Source organism: Panthera uncia, chromosome A2, assembly GCF_023721935.1.
Source record: "Panthera uncia isolate 11264 chromosome A2, Puncia_PCG_1.0, whole genome shotgun sequence".
NCBI lineage: Eukaryota > Metazoa > Chordata > Mammalia > Carnivora > Felidae > Panthera > Panthera uncia.
In genome coordinates, this window is record NC_064816.1 from 119,050,107 (window position 1) to 119,065,974 (window position 15,868).

General features: G+C 37.5%; 1 protein-coding gene across 5 annotated transcripts in view; it reads left to right on the forward strand.

The window, feature by feature from the left end:
- The window catches only part of BBS9 (Bardet-Biedl syndrome 9), a 433,938-nt gene that overhangs the window by 19,960 nt on the left and 398,110 nt on the right, over positions 1-15,868 (forward strand). For 4 of the 5 annotated variants that reach the window (XM_049641676.1, XM_049641677.1, XM_049641678.1 and 1 more), the window contains exons 3-5: positions 5,322-5,472; positions 7,863-7,927; positions 14,978-15,091. In XM_049641676.1, coding sequence (XP_049497633.1) covers positions 5,322-5,472; positions 7,863-7,927; positions 14,978-15,091 — 330 coding nt within the window. The remainder of the gene's footprint in view (positions 1-5,321; positions 5,473-7,862; positions 7,928-14,977; positions 15,092-15,868) is intronic. The other variant, XM_049641681.1, reaches the window with a different exon arrangement.

The window sequence follows — 15,868 nt, forward strand, 5'->3', positions numbered from 1 at the left end:
TGTTTCAGATTCTGTGTCTCCCTCTCTCTCTGACCCTCCCCGGTTCATGCTCTGTCTCTCTCTGTTTCAAAAATAAATAAACATTAAAAAAATTTTATAAAAAAAATAAAATCTTAAAAAAAATAGAGCAGGAATTCAGAGAAGATAGAGATGGGATCAGGTGTGCAGAGGGAAGAGTTACCCTTAAACAGGTGTGAGCACTTTTTTTTCACTGTGACAGAAGGCGAGAGGGTAAGAATGGATACAGATGAAGAGAAATTTGCAGGTCAGGTCGGGAAGTTGAAACAGTAATGACCCCTACTTTCTTTGGGGTGATCAGAGAGTGAAAAGATGGTATTAGGCATCTTGAAATCATTGTAGGCAAAGCCAACTTGATATATAGGATTCCTTCCTAAGTCTTGAGATCCCTGTTGAAATCGGACACCATGCATTTAAAGTGTTTTTCTTAATTCAAGATTCCGACTCGTGAGAGAGGTAGTGAGAGTGAGGCTGAGAGGGAGACTCTGAGTGGGTCAGCTTAGGTTTCATGCCAGCCTGTGGTCAGGCAGGAGAGTTAGTTTCCTGTAAGAATCCTGAGTAGAAAACATAGGGCTGACAGAAAAATAGCTACTATGTTTATCTTTTAGCTACTCAGCATTGATACCTCACCTGTGGCAGCTGTCCCCATATACTGCACAAGCATGTGTTCCTACCCATCTGCAGTGGGAGATAAACCATGTGCACCTACTGCTTCAGAGACACTTTCAGGGAGCCCTGGCTCTGCAAAAGTCCAGGATCTTTGGGTGATATCCCTTTCTCTTGTCATTGAGTCATTACCATGTTCCAATATTCGGCCTTTAGACTAAGTGGTATGTATGTACAATCTGTGTTCAAAACCTATACGAAAAGAAGAGAAAGAAAAATTTTAAAAATTAAGATTAAGGAGTAGAAAAAATTGTATGGTAACTTAAAGAAGTCATAATGGGGAAATACCTTCTGTTTTGTGTCTGGTCACCAGGCTATGTAACTATGCTTTTTCTTTTCTTTCTTTTTTTTTTTTTTAACTTTGACCAGCTGATTAGGGCTCTTGGTCTTGAGTGGAGATTAAGGAACCGGAGAATTGGTGTAGGCCTTCATTCCTGAGGGATCTAGAACACTAATGCTCGCCTGAAGAGGATTGTAGTAGTTTCATTTATTGCTGCTCCCGATAGTATGGGTGAGGGTCCTTGGAGATTCCTGGGTTTCACTCAGATTTCTTTCAGTCCTATTTGGCTGTTAAGAGGTGATGAGGTAGTCCTGGTTCCTGCAGATTGGGTTGTGGCAGTACATTTAAAGATAAATGCTTTTTCTTGTCAGGTGAAAGCCATCTGTTTCTGTTCTGTGTTTACTAGAAAGGAAAAAATGCATTATTAAGATCTAGAACTGTATTCAAGCAGATGAGTCGTATTAGTTGGTTCCAAGAAAAGATAAGATGTGGAATAATAGAAGAAATTGGGATTGCCAATTTATACAGATCAACCCTAACTCTTTCTATAAGACCCATTAGACTTCAATATTGGCACATTTGGTTATAGAACATGGATGTGATGGGAATCACCACATGTGCATATTGAAGCTTTTTGGCATTGAATTTTGGAAACTACCCCAAATCAAGCCTAGGAGTGGTATTGCTTTTGATTTTCTCCCTAACTGGGAGATAGAGTTCCAGTGGTTTCCATACAGCTGTCCCAATATAATATCCGTCATGTAAATGTTGGGGAACCAAATGGGTGTTCTACTGTTTTCTGTGGAAATAAATTTCCTTTATTTAAAATCTAAAAAAATTTAATGTTTATTTATTTTTGAGAGAGAGAGAGAGAGACAGAGACAGAGACAGAGACAGAGAGACAGAGAACAAGTGAGGGAGGGGCAGAGAGAGGGACGGAGACACAGAATCTGAAGCAGGTTCCAGGCTTTGAACTGTCAGCATAGAGCCGGACGCAGGGCTTGAACTCATAAGCCATGAGGTCACGACCTCAGCCAAAGTCGGATGCTCAATCAACTGAGCCACCCAGGTGCCCGCAATACATATCCTTTAAACTCTCAGAAACTGGGTGAGAGAAATCATAGGCTGGCTTTGCTCTCTCACTGGTTGAACTAAGTTAAAAAATTCATTTATTACTGAGTCTCCATAATTAGAAACAATAGTATATTTCTGGGCTTTGAGAGTTAGTAGTAACTGGAGCCAGTATTCATCGTTCTCACACAATTTAGGTATTTCCCTTCCCTCAGTGCACCTGAATAAATGACTATTGGTCCTATAAGGAAGGATCTGAGGAAAATTTATATTAGGCATGTGTAGTGTTATAGCAACATCTATACACTGTGTTGTCTTTATTCAAGGGGCTGTGAATCTGTAAATTAAGTGTGGAAATGAGTGAGATGCCATGACTGTCTATATGGTGGCTTGAGTTAGTCCTTTTTTTCATGGACCTAGAATATTTTTAGTTATAGATTTCAAAAAAAAGACTTGAGTTTAAATTTTTTTTTTAATGTTTATTTATTTTGAGAGAGAGAGAGAGAGAGACAGACAGAGCACGAGTGGGGTAGGGACAGAGAGAAAGGGAGGCACAGAATCTGAAGCAGGCTCCAGGCTCTGAGCTGTCAGCACAGAGCCTGATGCGGGGCTTGAACCCACAAACCATGAGATCATGACCTGAGCCGAAGTCGGATGCTTATCTGACTGAGCCACCAGGTGCCTCCCAAAAAACTTGAGTTTAATAAACATGTTATAGGACATTCTTACAATTGAATACTACTTGGTAATAAAAAAAATAAGTGAACCACTGGGAAAAAAAGGGTTTTAATGAGTTGCCTATTTATTTCATTCCTGGGAATCCCATTAATCTTAGTTAGAAATTAGACTATTACCGGAGATCTGGTTACTATAAAAGTCCTGCTGTTTTAATTATCATACTTACACCTTTTGATTTTAGGGGTTAAATTGTTGTTATGTGGGCTTTGCCATCCTGCCTTCCTTTTATCTCTGAAGATAGGGCTGTGTTGAAGTTGAATCTTGGTTATTTAGTGCGTGAAATAGGGATTAGGGCATGGTGGGATACATAGCAAGCTCAGTGGGGGAGTGTTTTAGAAAAGTTTGGAGGTTTAAGTATATCCAAGACTTTGCCAGTAACTCATTATGTAACATTGTAGTCCCCCTCTTTCTGATGAATGTCTTTACTCTTTTTTTTTTTTTTTTGAGGGAGGGAGCGGGGGGAGAGAGAGAGAGAGAGAGAGAGAGAAAGAGAGAGAATGTATAAGTGGGGGAGAGAGGCAGAGGGAGAGGAGAATCTTAAGCAGGCTTCACACTCAGTGCATAGCCTGACTCGGGGCTCAATCCCATGACCCTGGGTCCTGACTTGAGCTGAAACCAAGAGTTGGACTCTCAAACTGACTGAGCCACCCAGGCATCCCTGTCTTTACTTTTATGCAGGAAACCTGAAGAGACTGTGAACTCACTTGTTACTGTAACTTAAAACCTATAGAAGCAATCCTTGAATTAGATTCTTAGTGGTTAAGCCCCACTGATGTAAGAAGTGAGAAATTCTTTCTGCAGCGTCCCAAGGACCCAGAGTTTTATTCTTTACACTGAGATGGGAATTTTGAGGTTTAAACCTATCATTCTCTTATTTTAACTTATCCAGTGCCTTTATAAAAGCCATCTTATATATGGTTTGGTATTCCTTCTTCCTGTTCAGTTGGCCTAGGTCAACAGCTATCCAGTCCACTAGAGTGCCACCTGCAATGGGCACAGAGTCTTAGATGCCCATTAACTGGAGGTGTTAACTTGATTGGCCATTCTGTCACTGTGTACAGTGTCTTTTAACCCTGTTTACAATGTGAACAGGAGTCTTACTGCTTTTGTGCCCCAGCTCAGCTAAAGAGCCAATTTCCAAATATCCCTGTAGGAATCGATACCTGCAATTTATTCTCTGCTGCCAATTTTTAAAAATCTATTATTATTATTATTATTATTATTATTATTTTTTGGCCATAGGTTACAGGAAACAGCTATGATAAATACAAATGAAAAGGGATTGGAGTAAGAGTGACATAGATCTTCCAAATGCAGGAAGAGTTGAATTGGCCAAGCCTTAGTGGGGGATGGGAACAGCATGGCTCTAGAGACTTTGTAGACCTCCAGGGGGCTGCCATCAGATCATCGAGCAGCAGATTCCTGGTGTCTCTATTCAGGATTGAAATTCCCAGGATAGTACCTCTCTCATTGGGTTATTATGAGGATTTAGTGAGTTAGTACATAAAAGAACTTACTTAGACCATTGCTTGGTGCATAGTAAACTCTCAGTAAATAAGTATATAGAACTCTTACTTTTAAGTAGATGAGAAAAAGTCAATATTCTATACTAATACAGCACTTTCAAAACCCAGAGTATTAGTTTCCTAGAGCTGCTATAACAAAGTACCACAAATTGAGTGGCTTAGAGCAACAGAAATTTATTCTCTGACAGTTTTTAGAGGCTAGAAGTCTGAAATCAAGGTGTTGAAAGGGCCATCCTATCCCTAAAGCCTCTGGGATCCCTCCTTGCCTCTTCCAGCTTCTGGTAGTCCTAGGCATTCTTTGGCTTGTGGATGTATCATTCCAATCTCTACCTCCATTGTCACATGATCATCTTCTGCTTGCATGTCTTCACAGGACATTCTTCTTCCCCCGCCATCTCTACTTCCTTTTCTTGTAAGAGAGTCCTATTGCACACCTAATTGAGTGTGACCTCATCTTAACTTGATTACGTCTTCAAAGACCTAATTTCCAAATAAAGTCATGGATACTGAGGGTTAGGACTTCAATATATCTTTTTTGGGGGACACACTTCAACACACAACACCTATCTTAACCATTTCTCCCTCTTGTGTCCAAGTGTAGACATTGTTAATCAGAGCACTCTACGTAGTGAGGCCTCAGAATCCTTTTTACAACCAGCTGTAGAGTTGATACTCTATGATGAAATCAGTTTACAACCTTATACTAGTCTTTTGTAAAAGGACTTACTTTGACCGAGTTAAATTATAAACACTGACACCAAAGCAAGGCTTAGGAAAAACATGTAATACGTTAGTATGTGTGAATATTGGTGATATAAAAAAATTCTTTTTGAAAAACTATGTTATTAATATAAGTTCATTTTAATTACATCATCTGTTGGCAGATTGGCCATTGTATATGAAACAAGACTTGATTGTTTAATTTTTAAATTTCTTTTTTAGACATTAGAAAGTTTATTTCCAAAGAAATTTGTTGGTAATGTTTGTTTCTTCTTATATCTTTTAAAAAAATCTCTCCACAGATAAAATAATTGTGGGTAGCTTTACGGGATACCTAAGAATCTTTAACCCCCATCCTGTAAAAACAGGAGATGGCGCTCAAGCTGAAGATATGCTTCTAGAAGTGCATCTACGAGATCCAATACTACAAGTGGAAGTAGGAAAGTTTGTTTCGTAAGTACAGCCCACTAATCCTGGCATTTTATCTTACTTAGAGTGTCATTTCCCCACTGTGTCATTTTTGTGGATTCTTAAATGAAAAAAAGACCATCTATGAGTTAATATTTTTTTGGATATTTTTACCTGGGTGTGTGTTCCTCATGTACTGAACTTTTTTTTTTTTTTTTTTAATATGGAAAACAGCACATTTAAGAGAATAATTTAGGAATTTTTTTTTATAGAAACAGACTAAGATCCCTGACACATCAGAGGTTTAAAGGAAAAGAGAGAAGCTTTTGAAAATAACCAAATAAAGAAATAGAAAGTAATCACTTACTTAAAGCACTAATTGTACAGATTATATAAATGTCTGTTTAAATAATTAGACAAAGTAGCAGTTTGGTATTTGGTAGATAACTTAGAAGCTTTAAAGTCAATTAGTACTTATTTGGTGTAGAAAGGTCCTTAGTTTCTTTTGTTTAATTTTTAAATTAAATTAGTTAATTTGCTTTTGAGAGAGAGAGAGAGAGAACATGCGTGTGCACAAGTCGGGGAGGGGCAGACAGAGAGAGAGGGACAGGGGATCTGAAGCAGGCTCCATGCTAACAGCAGAAAGCCCAATACAGGACTTGAACTCATGAACTATAAGAACATGACCTGAACTGAAATCAGATGCTTAACCAAATGAGCAAACTACGTACCCCTATCTTTCCATTAAAAAAAAAAAATTAATGTGTATTTATTTTTGAGAGAGAGACGGAGTGTGAGCGAGGGAGGGGCAGAGAGAGAGGGAGACGCAGAATCCGAAGCAGTCTCCAGGCTCTGAGTTGTCAGCACAGAGCCCGAAGCAGGGCTTGAACCCACAAACAGCGAGATCATGACCTGAGCTGAAGTCAGACACTTAACCGACTGAGCCACTAGGCGCCCCTTTCGTTTCATTTTTTAAAAGAATGAAGTGCTGTTATGATCATTCTGTTCAGTAGTTCTAAGTAGGGTTGTTATCTACATGGTCACTTGTTGGAAGAGAGGTTAACATTAATGAGTGGATACTGAACTGGCATTAATTAACTAGTACTCTTTCATTAATCTTATCTACACGATGTGATCTGTATTTAAAGATAAGGAAACTAGCTAGAACTCAGAGCTTTAGGTCACACAGCCTGGATTCAAGACCCAGGTCTATCTGACTCCATACTCTATTACCTTTCCATGACATCATGTTCTTTTCCTGTGCATGGTAGAAAAATTGTTTTGAGTGTTCAGGGCAATAACATTTTTTTGAAGTCAATATTGAATATGTGATAATTGTATATATTTGCATTTTCTGGTAGTAGAGTGAATGGTGAGCATTTATATTCATTATAATGATATTTTTCAGGTATTATCTAATAGAATTCATATTTTGTAAATGAGAGACTAACACTCTGAAAGGTTAAATGATTACACGGATACCAAGGTGCAGAGTCAGGACCCCACTCCAGGTCTTCAGATTTCAATTATAGTTCTTTTAGTTTAGAACAAACAGAGTCTGTATCAGAGGTCATGCCTTGGAGGACTGCTTGCAGATGTGTTTTAAATTTAAAAGAGTTGCTGATATTTAAGAACCAGGGATTTCACATAAAATCCCTGCTTTCTTGCTTTTCTTGGGGAAAAAAAAAAAGTGGAGATTTGGCCACAAGCCCAGAACTGAGTGGTGGTTGCTTCCTTTAGTCAGGCCCCACTCTGCAGTGGACCACACCATTTACACTCTTCACTCATTTCCATCAACTGACCTGACCCTTGAAGACTGGATTTAGGATTTCTAGACTGTATTATGTCTTGAAAACTAGTTGATAGGGGCTGAGAAGTATATTGGTGACAGTGGCAGTTTAGTCCAAACTGACATATTTTCAGTGCCTTTAATAAAATTTCTGAGCTGGAAGTGACTTATACCATTTACTGATAATGATTAGCATTCTGTAGTGCTTTATACTTTACAAGGTACTATCACATGATTTCATTTCATTTAATTGAAATGTCTTATTTTCCAGGATGGGAAACAGGTTCAGAAAGATTAACTTACTTGCCCAAGGTCACAGGTTAGTTAGCCAGAGAGACAGGTCCAGAACTTGGATCTCTGTATTATGAGAGAGCACTCATGAAGTGGCCTCTGCTTCTATTTTTTCTTGGAGGCTCTATTGGCTTTAACTGAAGGAAGTTCCATGAGGCAGAGTCCTTGAGCCTCTGGGGTTGCCAAAGTGGTGTTTGTTGTTACATTTATTTTTCAGTTTCTAATATTATCTAGTAAGTTTTTAGTTAACTGATTATAGACTGTGGTTATAATCTCTTTTTAAAAGTATTTTGTATCTTTTTGGGTTACATCTGAAGTTAACATTTAAACTTTTAAAACTTTTCCTATTTTTCAGAGGTACTGAAATGCTTCATTTGGCTGTGTTGCATTCTAGAAAACTTTGTGTCTACTCTGTCTCAGGTAAGAAACATTTTTTTCTAATGTAGAATTTGTATTAAAAATGGCTTCTTAATATAAGAATAGATGCTTGTTTATGTTCACTTGCTAGAGAACACAAAACATTTGGTTGAAGATTTTCTTATCTTGGTTAACATTTTCCCTTGTTCATTTATTTTTTCAGGTACTTAGGCTATTGCCTTTTTTTTTTTTTTTTTTTTTTAAATTTCTAGTAGAAGGTTCCTTATAATCTCCTTCCCAGGAATTGTGTCCAGGATAGCCTATGACTATTGGGGCCAATTCTGTATACTTAGGACACTTGAGTGTTTTAAAAGACTTTTGTTTATTTTTTTATTTAAGTATAGTTGGAGCTCAATGTTACATCAGTTTCAGGTGTACAACATGGTGATTTCACTTCTCTGTATGTTATGCTATGCTCATCACAAGTGTAGCTACCACCTGTCACCATACAATGCTATTACAAGATCATTGCCTATATTCCTTATGCTGTACCTTTTATCCAGGACACTTGAGTCTTAAGAAATGTTCAATAGCAACAACAAACTTTATTAGGTGCTGAGTCATAATGGTTTAAATTACCTTTTCTTTGGTGAACCTCAAGTGTTGTCTCTTTACACTTCAAATTTCTTGGCTTTTGGTTGTTTTTACTCAGCCTGACCTGAAGGCACTTATTTGAGGCTTAATCAGATTTCATTCCCTAACATTTTTCTGTGGGTACAAGTATGATAGTTAATTGTAGTTTGGTTTTAGCACTTTGATTCTTATTAAATATGAAAGGTAACTTTAAAAAATTTTGTTTTAGTTATTAGATAAATTTTAGTTCAAGCTGAGTTACTTTAATAGATATCAATATTGGGGAAATTTTTTATTGGCACAATAAAGCTAAGTCTCTATGGGTCTATTCCTTATACAAGAAGTGTTCTTTGGAGTTTGCTGTAAAATTTAGCTTTAGGATTTGGATTTTTCACACTCATTCTCTTTATTTGGGCTTTATTTGTATTTTGCATTTAATTTGAGTAATGATTTATATTTATTGTCACTGAGCTGGATATTCTTTTTTTTTTTTTCTGGGTTTATTATTATTATTATTATTATTTTGGTTTCAGGAGTAGAATTCAGTGATTCATTACTTACGTACAACACCCAGTGCTCATCACAAGTACCCCCTTTAGCCCACCACCCATCTAGCCCATCTCCCACTCACCTCCCTCTGTCAACCCTCAGCTTGTTCTCCATCATTAATAAGAGTATCTCTTATGGTTTGTTTCCCTCTTTTCTCTCCCCCCATATGTTCATTTGTTTTGTTTCTTAAATTCCACATATGAGTGAAATCATATGGTATTTGTCTTTCTCTGACTGATTTATTTTGCTTAGCATAAGACATTCTAGCTCCATCCACGTGGTTGCAAATGGCAAGATTTCATTCTTTTTGATGGCTGAGTAATATTCCATTGTGTGTGTGTGTGTGTGTGTGTGTGTGTGTGTGTATACATATATACCACATCTTCTTTATCCATTCATCAGTTGATGGACATTTGGGCTCTTTCCATAGTTTGGCTATTGTTGATAGCACTGCTAGAGACGTTGGGGTGCATCTACCCCTTCAAATCTGTATTTTTGTATCCTTTGGGTAAATACCTGATAGTGTAATTGCTGGATCATAGGGTGGTTCTATTTTTAATTTCTTGAGGAACCTCCATACGGTTCTCTAGAGTGGCTGAACCAGTTTGCATTCCCACCAACAGTGCAAGAGGGTTTCCCTTTCTCCCCATCCTTGCCAACACCTGTTGTTTCTTGTGTTGCATATTTTGCCATTCTGACAGGTGTGAGGTGGTATCTCACTGTGGTTTTGATTTGTATTTCCCTGATGATGAGTGATGTTGACCATCTTTTCATGTGTCTGTTAGCCATCTGAATGTCTTCTTTGGAAAAGTGTCTATTCATGTGTTCTGCCTATTTCTAAATTGTATTATTTGTTTTTTGGGTGTTGAGTTTGATAAGTTCTTTATAGATTTTGAATACTAATCCTTTATCAGATATGTCTATGTCATTTGCACGTATCTTCTCCCATTCTGTAGGCTGCCTTTTAATTTTGTTGATTATTTCCTTCACTGTGCAGAAGCTTTTTATCTTGATGAAGTCCTAATAGTTCATGTTTGTTTTTGTTTCCTTTGCTTTCAGTGACATGTCTGATAAGAAGGTGCTATGGCTAAGGTCAAAGAGATTGCTGCCTATGTTCTCCTCTAGAATTTTGATGATTTCCTGTCTCGCATTTAGGTTATTCATCCATTTTGAATTTATTTTTGTGTATGGTATAAGGAAGTGGTCCAGTTTTATTGTTCTGCATGTTGCTGTCCAGTTTTCTCAACACTATTTGTTGAAGAGATTGTCTTTTTTTCCATTGGATATTCTTTACTGCTTTGTTGAAGCATAGTTGACTATATAGTTGTAGATCCATTTCTGGGTTTTCTATTCTGTTCCACTGATCTATGTGTCTGTTTTTGTGCTACAAAAACAGTAGCATACTGTCTTGATGACTACAGCTATAGAATATAGCTTGAAATCCAGAATTGTGATGCTTCCAGTTTTGTTTTTCTTTTTCAGGATTGCTTTGGCTATTTGGTGTCTTTTGTGGTTCCATACAAATTTTAGGATTGTTCTAGCTCTGTGAAAAATGCTGGTGGTGTTTTGATAAGGATTGCTGAGCTGGATATCCTAAAGCAGTGTCTTTTTGGGGTTGAAGGTCTGTTAGCTTTTTAAGGCAAGCTTGATAACCTGGCCTATGGTGTATGGTAGGCATATGTTGACAAGTGAACTAATTTCTGGGTGGGGCTGAGGTAATTGGTAGTGGCTCTTTATTACTCTGTTATTTTTCTTCTTCCTTCTTTTTTTTCCCCTCTGTTACCACTATCATTTTCTTTTCCACTTTTTTGTTTACATCAAAAGCCCAATATAGTACCTCTCTGTGTCATTGGTAAACTGCTCCCATTGGTTTCATGGTAACAGATGTTGTTCTTCCTAGTGATAGGGCAAATATTTAGTTTTCCAGAGTAAATGGAGAAGATGTGATATAGGTTACTTTATTACATGAATCTAGTTATTTCTCCGTTAACTGTGAGGTGATACTATTAACTGGGTTACACAGGACATGGAACAGAGGAAGTTGCATGCAATTATCCCTGAATACTTTCTGGGGAATTGGTTCCTTCTGAAGGCTCTAAGAGGGCAGGAGAGGGAAGGATCCTACAAACTAAAAATTGGGTAAGACTCTTGGTCTTCTCTGGTCCCATTTGAACAATGGCTCAGAAAGTCAGAAGCTTTTGAGTTTCCCTGGGGTGTAAGGCATAGATTAGTGATAAAATGTGTGTTCATCAAAAAGGCCTGCTTAAAGAAACTGGCATGTTTGGTCACAGCTTGTTTATGAGACATTGGTATTTTCCTTCAAATTAGTGTTAAAAATGAAAGTTATTGTCATGGGAATGGTGATTTTTATTGCTTTTTTATTCTTTGTATTCGTTTACAACCTTTGTATACTCTAGGGACAAGGAGTTCTCCAAACAACGTTCCCTTATGCCCCATCTCACTTCCCTTTTCTGTCTCTCATTTCTTCAGTCTCTTATTATATTCGGAAGCTGACGGTTTGTGTATTTTTTCTGACTTGGCTTAAATTGAGAAGCAGAGAAGTTAATGTTTTTGTTCTCTTGAATATGTTTCTTGAAGTTCCAGACTGAATTTTTACTTAGATTTTACTGTAACAGGGGAAGCATAAACATTTTTTAGTTTAAGTAAAACCACTGTTGTCAACAGATGAAAGTGTTAGCTGAACTTGACATGCTCATTCTCAACTGTCTCTTCCCCACATATTTCTTGTTTTCTTTCATGTGCTGTGTGCTTCTAAAAAAGATTTGAGGCAAACTAGGGGAGACCTTCTGGACACACCAAACAACCTTCATAGTCAGAGGCTGCTGTGCTGACTTCTTTTTGGAGGGTGATATGTCATCAAATGCATGCTTAATGTAGAGAAATAGCAAGGTCTTGCTGAGCTGAAGTTAGCCCATCTTATCATACTTTGGTAAAGGAAAAGCATCACATAGCCTCTCAGATTCCTTTCTGATGGGCTTCAGTTTCTAAATAAATGGTTACAGATGTGTGAGCTTAAGTCATCCTGATGATGTCCTCTTAAATATTCTTTTCCAAATATTGTGTACTTCTTTTTTTTTTAAGGTTTTTTTTTTTTTTAATGTTTAATTATTTTTGAGTGAGAAAGAGAACATGAGCGGAGCAGAGAGAGAGGGAGACACAGATCCGAAGCAGCCTCCAGGCTCTGAGCTGTCAGCACAGAGCCTGATGTGGGGCTCGAATGCATGAACCACGAGATCATGACCTGAGCCAAAGTTGGACACTTAACTGACTGAGCCACCCAGGTGCCCCCAAATATTGTGTACTTCTCATCAAGTAATTGCTAAGCATTTGACATATTTATAGAATTGTAATGTTTGCTGTGATTGAAAAAAAAATGTGGTTTTTTACTTTTGATAGGCTTCTATAATCTGATTATTTAACACAGTGAACCTTTTAATTGTCTCTGTAACGGCTTTTATTTCATTTAACTTCATTAGATTCCTCGGCAGTTATCTAAAATTGCACCGAAAACTGTAGTTGGTGGCCTTTGATTTTTCCAGAGAATTTTTTGTTTAAATCAAATTTTCTTTAAACAAGGCCAACCGCATCAATGTTCTGATACTCATTTACTTTCTCATTGCTGAAACTTTATGTTAATTTTAGCTATAAGTAGACTATAGATACTATACTCAGTCTGTATATCCCAGAACAAAGCCTGTGTAAGTTATTTTAATCTTGTATTATTGATACTTCTCTAGAAAAAAGTGGTCAGAAATTTTAGATTTTTCAGATACTACCTTTATTTCAAAGTAGTATCTAAGGAAGATAAATTGTCTTTTGTTCTCCATAGTTGCACTATTAAGTTTGAGAGTGCTATTACCTGAAAATTGAAAATTACCAATGCCTTTGCAGCTTTTTCAGAACACAAATCCTAGTGTCATTTCATGCCAAGTTTGTGAAGTATTGACTGCTGACCCCTGTGTTCACTGACTGTTCAGCTAGTAGGCATGTGTAAGTGCATTCCTTACTCAGAGGGGTTGATCTGGTTTTAGGTATAGGATGAAATTTGTAATTTCTGTAGAGACAAACCAAACGTTTCTAGGAACTTCTGTTTCTGGTTTCTTGGAGGCTAGACCTCTCCTTAGGTTGGGGCTGTGAGTTATTTAGTGTGTGTGTTTTTCTTTTTCTTTGGCCCATGTGGTTGTGATTACCCCTCAGTTTCCCTGGACCTTACTGATTTTGCTGCCATTTAGATTCCACAAAGCTTTCATCTCCTATCAGGGTTAGCTGGCAAATTTGAGTCTTTTTCTTTCTTTCTTGTTCTGTTGGTTTGTTAGGTCTGTTGTTACTATTCTCAGGGGCATAGATCTGAGTAGAAGTGATTTTTCTCCATGAAATCCTCCCTTATTCGTTTTCTCTTTCAACCCTTCACCTTCCAAATGAAGAAGAAGCCAGGTTGAGAAAGGTGGAGGTGGAAATGATGTTTTCGATGGCTGCTTTATTTAGGGAAATTGTCATTAGCTTACCAAATTTTTTGAAAGTTTGAAAGCTGTGAAATGATGGACAACTAAGTACCAGGATATATAGTGCTAACTCTAATAAAGACTTAGTTTGAGTACTTTGTCCTTTATCAGCTGTGTGATTTGGGGGGAAATTTCTCAAACTGTTTTTGAACTTAGTGTGCCTGACTTCTAAAATGGAAATAGAAATATTTTGATACTTAACAACCTCCATGTACATTGGTAAATCCTTTTGGGCAAGAACAAATAAATGCTCATGTATAAATATGTATGCACATACGTACATACAGACATTCTTAGATTGTTTTACTGATCTATCCAGTTTGGGGACTGCTTTATATTTAAAATTTTTCTTTAAATTTTCCATTTTTGAATGAAAGACAAAGATGCTTTTTAAAAAAAATTTTTTTTTTTTAACGTTTATTTATTTTTGATACAGAGAGAGACAGAGCATGAACGGGGGAGGGTCACAGAGAGAGGGAGACACAGAATCTGAAACAGGCTCCAGGCTCTGAGCTGTCAGCACAGAGCCTGACGCGGGGCTCGAACCCACGGACCGTGAGATCATGACCTGAGCCGAAGTCGGACGCTTAACTGACCGAGCCACCCAGGCGCCCCAAGACAAAGATGCTTCTTAATGGAAACAGTTGCATTCTGAATCTTTTTTCTTTCTATCACCTCTTTTAACTGTAATGTTCTTGCCTGATTACTGGTGTATAGCTCCAACTGTAAACTACTCTAGAAAACCTGACAACCAGAGTGTAAAATATGGATAAAGAATCTTTTCAAACTTGGAAAGAAATAGAGAGTGAATATAGCACATATGATCTATTAAATGCAGAGAAAGTATTTCTCTTTGTTTTGAAGGAGATTCTTCACAGTCTTCAAATAAAACATATTATCCTATTTACTTGTTAAGGCAAACTTAGAATATCTCTTCATTAAATTAGAATATACTGTACTAGGGGCTTGAGTATTTTGAGAGTTTGGACAGGAAACTGAATTGCTTGAAAGTGGGGAATTTTTTCTAAGACACTTTGAATCATGACTTTGCTCTATTGTTTAAGTATAAGGAACTTAACCTCATTTATTTCGGAACTGAAATTGGATGGTTTTGTTTTTATTTAAATAATTATACTTTACTCAGATAAAATGGAAATACGTAATAAATGTCATCCATGGTAGTGTTTCATCTAATGATGTAATCTAGCCAAGACTTAAATTGTTTTAACTGTGCTGGCACCCTATATCATCAGTGTGCTAATTGTTTGTAATACATATTGTTTTAGTGCTTTTTCATTTTAAATTTCACTGAAATTGAATTACTTAGAGATGGTATAGAAGATGAGAGGAAATTAATACTTTTAATGTAAACAAATAACAAAGCAATTCTTTAATTTTTCCTCCTTAGGAACCTTGGGTAATGTGGAACATGGGAACCAATATCAGATCAAATTAATGTATGAACATAATCTTCAGAGAACAGCCTGCAATATGACTTATGGATCATTTGGTGGTGTAAAAGGTAATTTGCATTAATCTTGAGTATGCTATTGCAAGTACCAGATTTTGGGTTTTGGCCATATAAAAATGGAGGATCACGAGGTATGAAATCTCAGAGTTAAACATAGTTTATTGAAACCCCTATATTCAAATAGTCAAGCAAAATAACGAAGAAAGAAAACGTTAAACAACAAATGTGTTTGATTTTCACATAGTCATTTTTGTATGGTCTACAGAGATATTTCTAAAAGTGTCTTTTCATCAAATTTTGTCTTCATATCATGAGCTGACTGAAATTGAGGTTTTTTGGGTAAACTGTGTGACTGCCTCTCTCACTGGAAGAAGGGGTTAATCTCACTGATAGAGTCCCTTTCCTACTTGTGATAGGCAGGGTGAAGCTGCAGAAAGAACACTCTCCCCACCTCACCCACCTCCAGGGCCACAACCAGGGTTGTGCTGGTGGTTGTGCTGGTTGTGCACGAGGGCACCTGGACTAAGGATAAGTGGAGACTGAAATGCAGACCTGATCCTGCTCATGAAGCCATGTGCCTTGGCCAGGAATAAACCTCTCCAGAGGAGGGGTGCCTTTTTAAATTTCACAACAGCGTTATATTTACCAGTGAGGTTGGGTTCCTCCCACCTTGGGGGTATCTTTTTCTAAGTAGCATGCAGCCACGTACAGCCTGCCCACCCTAATCCCAGAACTTCCTGAGTTACTAGGGCTTGATGCTTGCTTGGGTACACTGTTACTGTTGGCACGGGAGGGTTTTTATTTACCACCTAGCTCCTCTCACTTCAC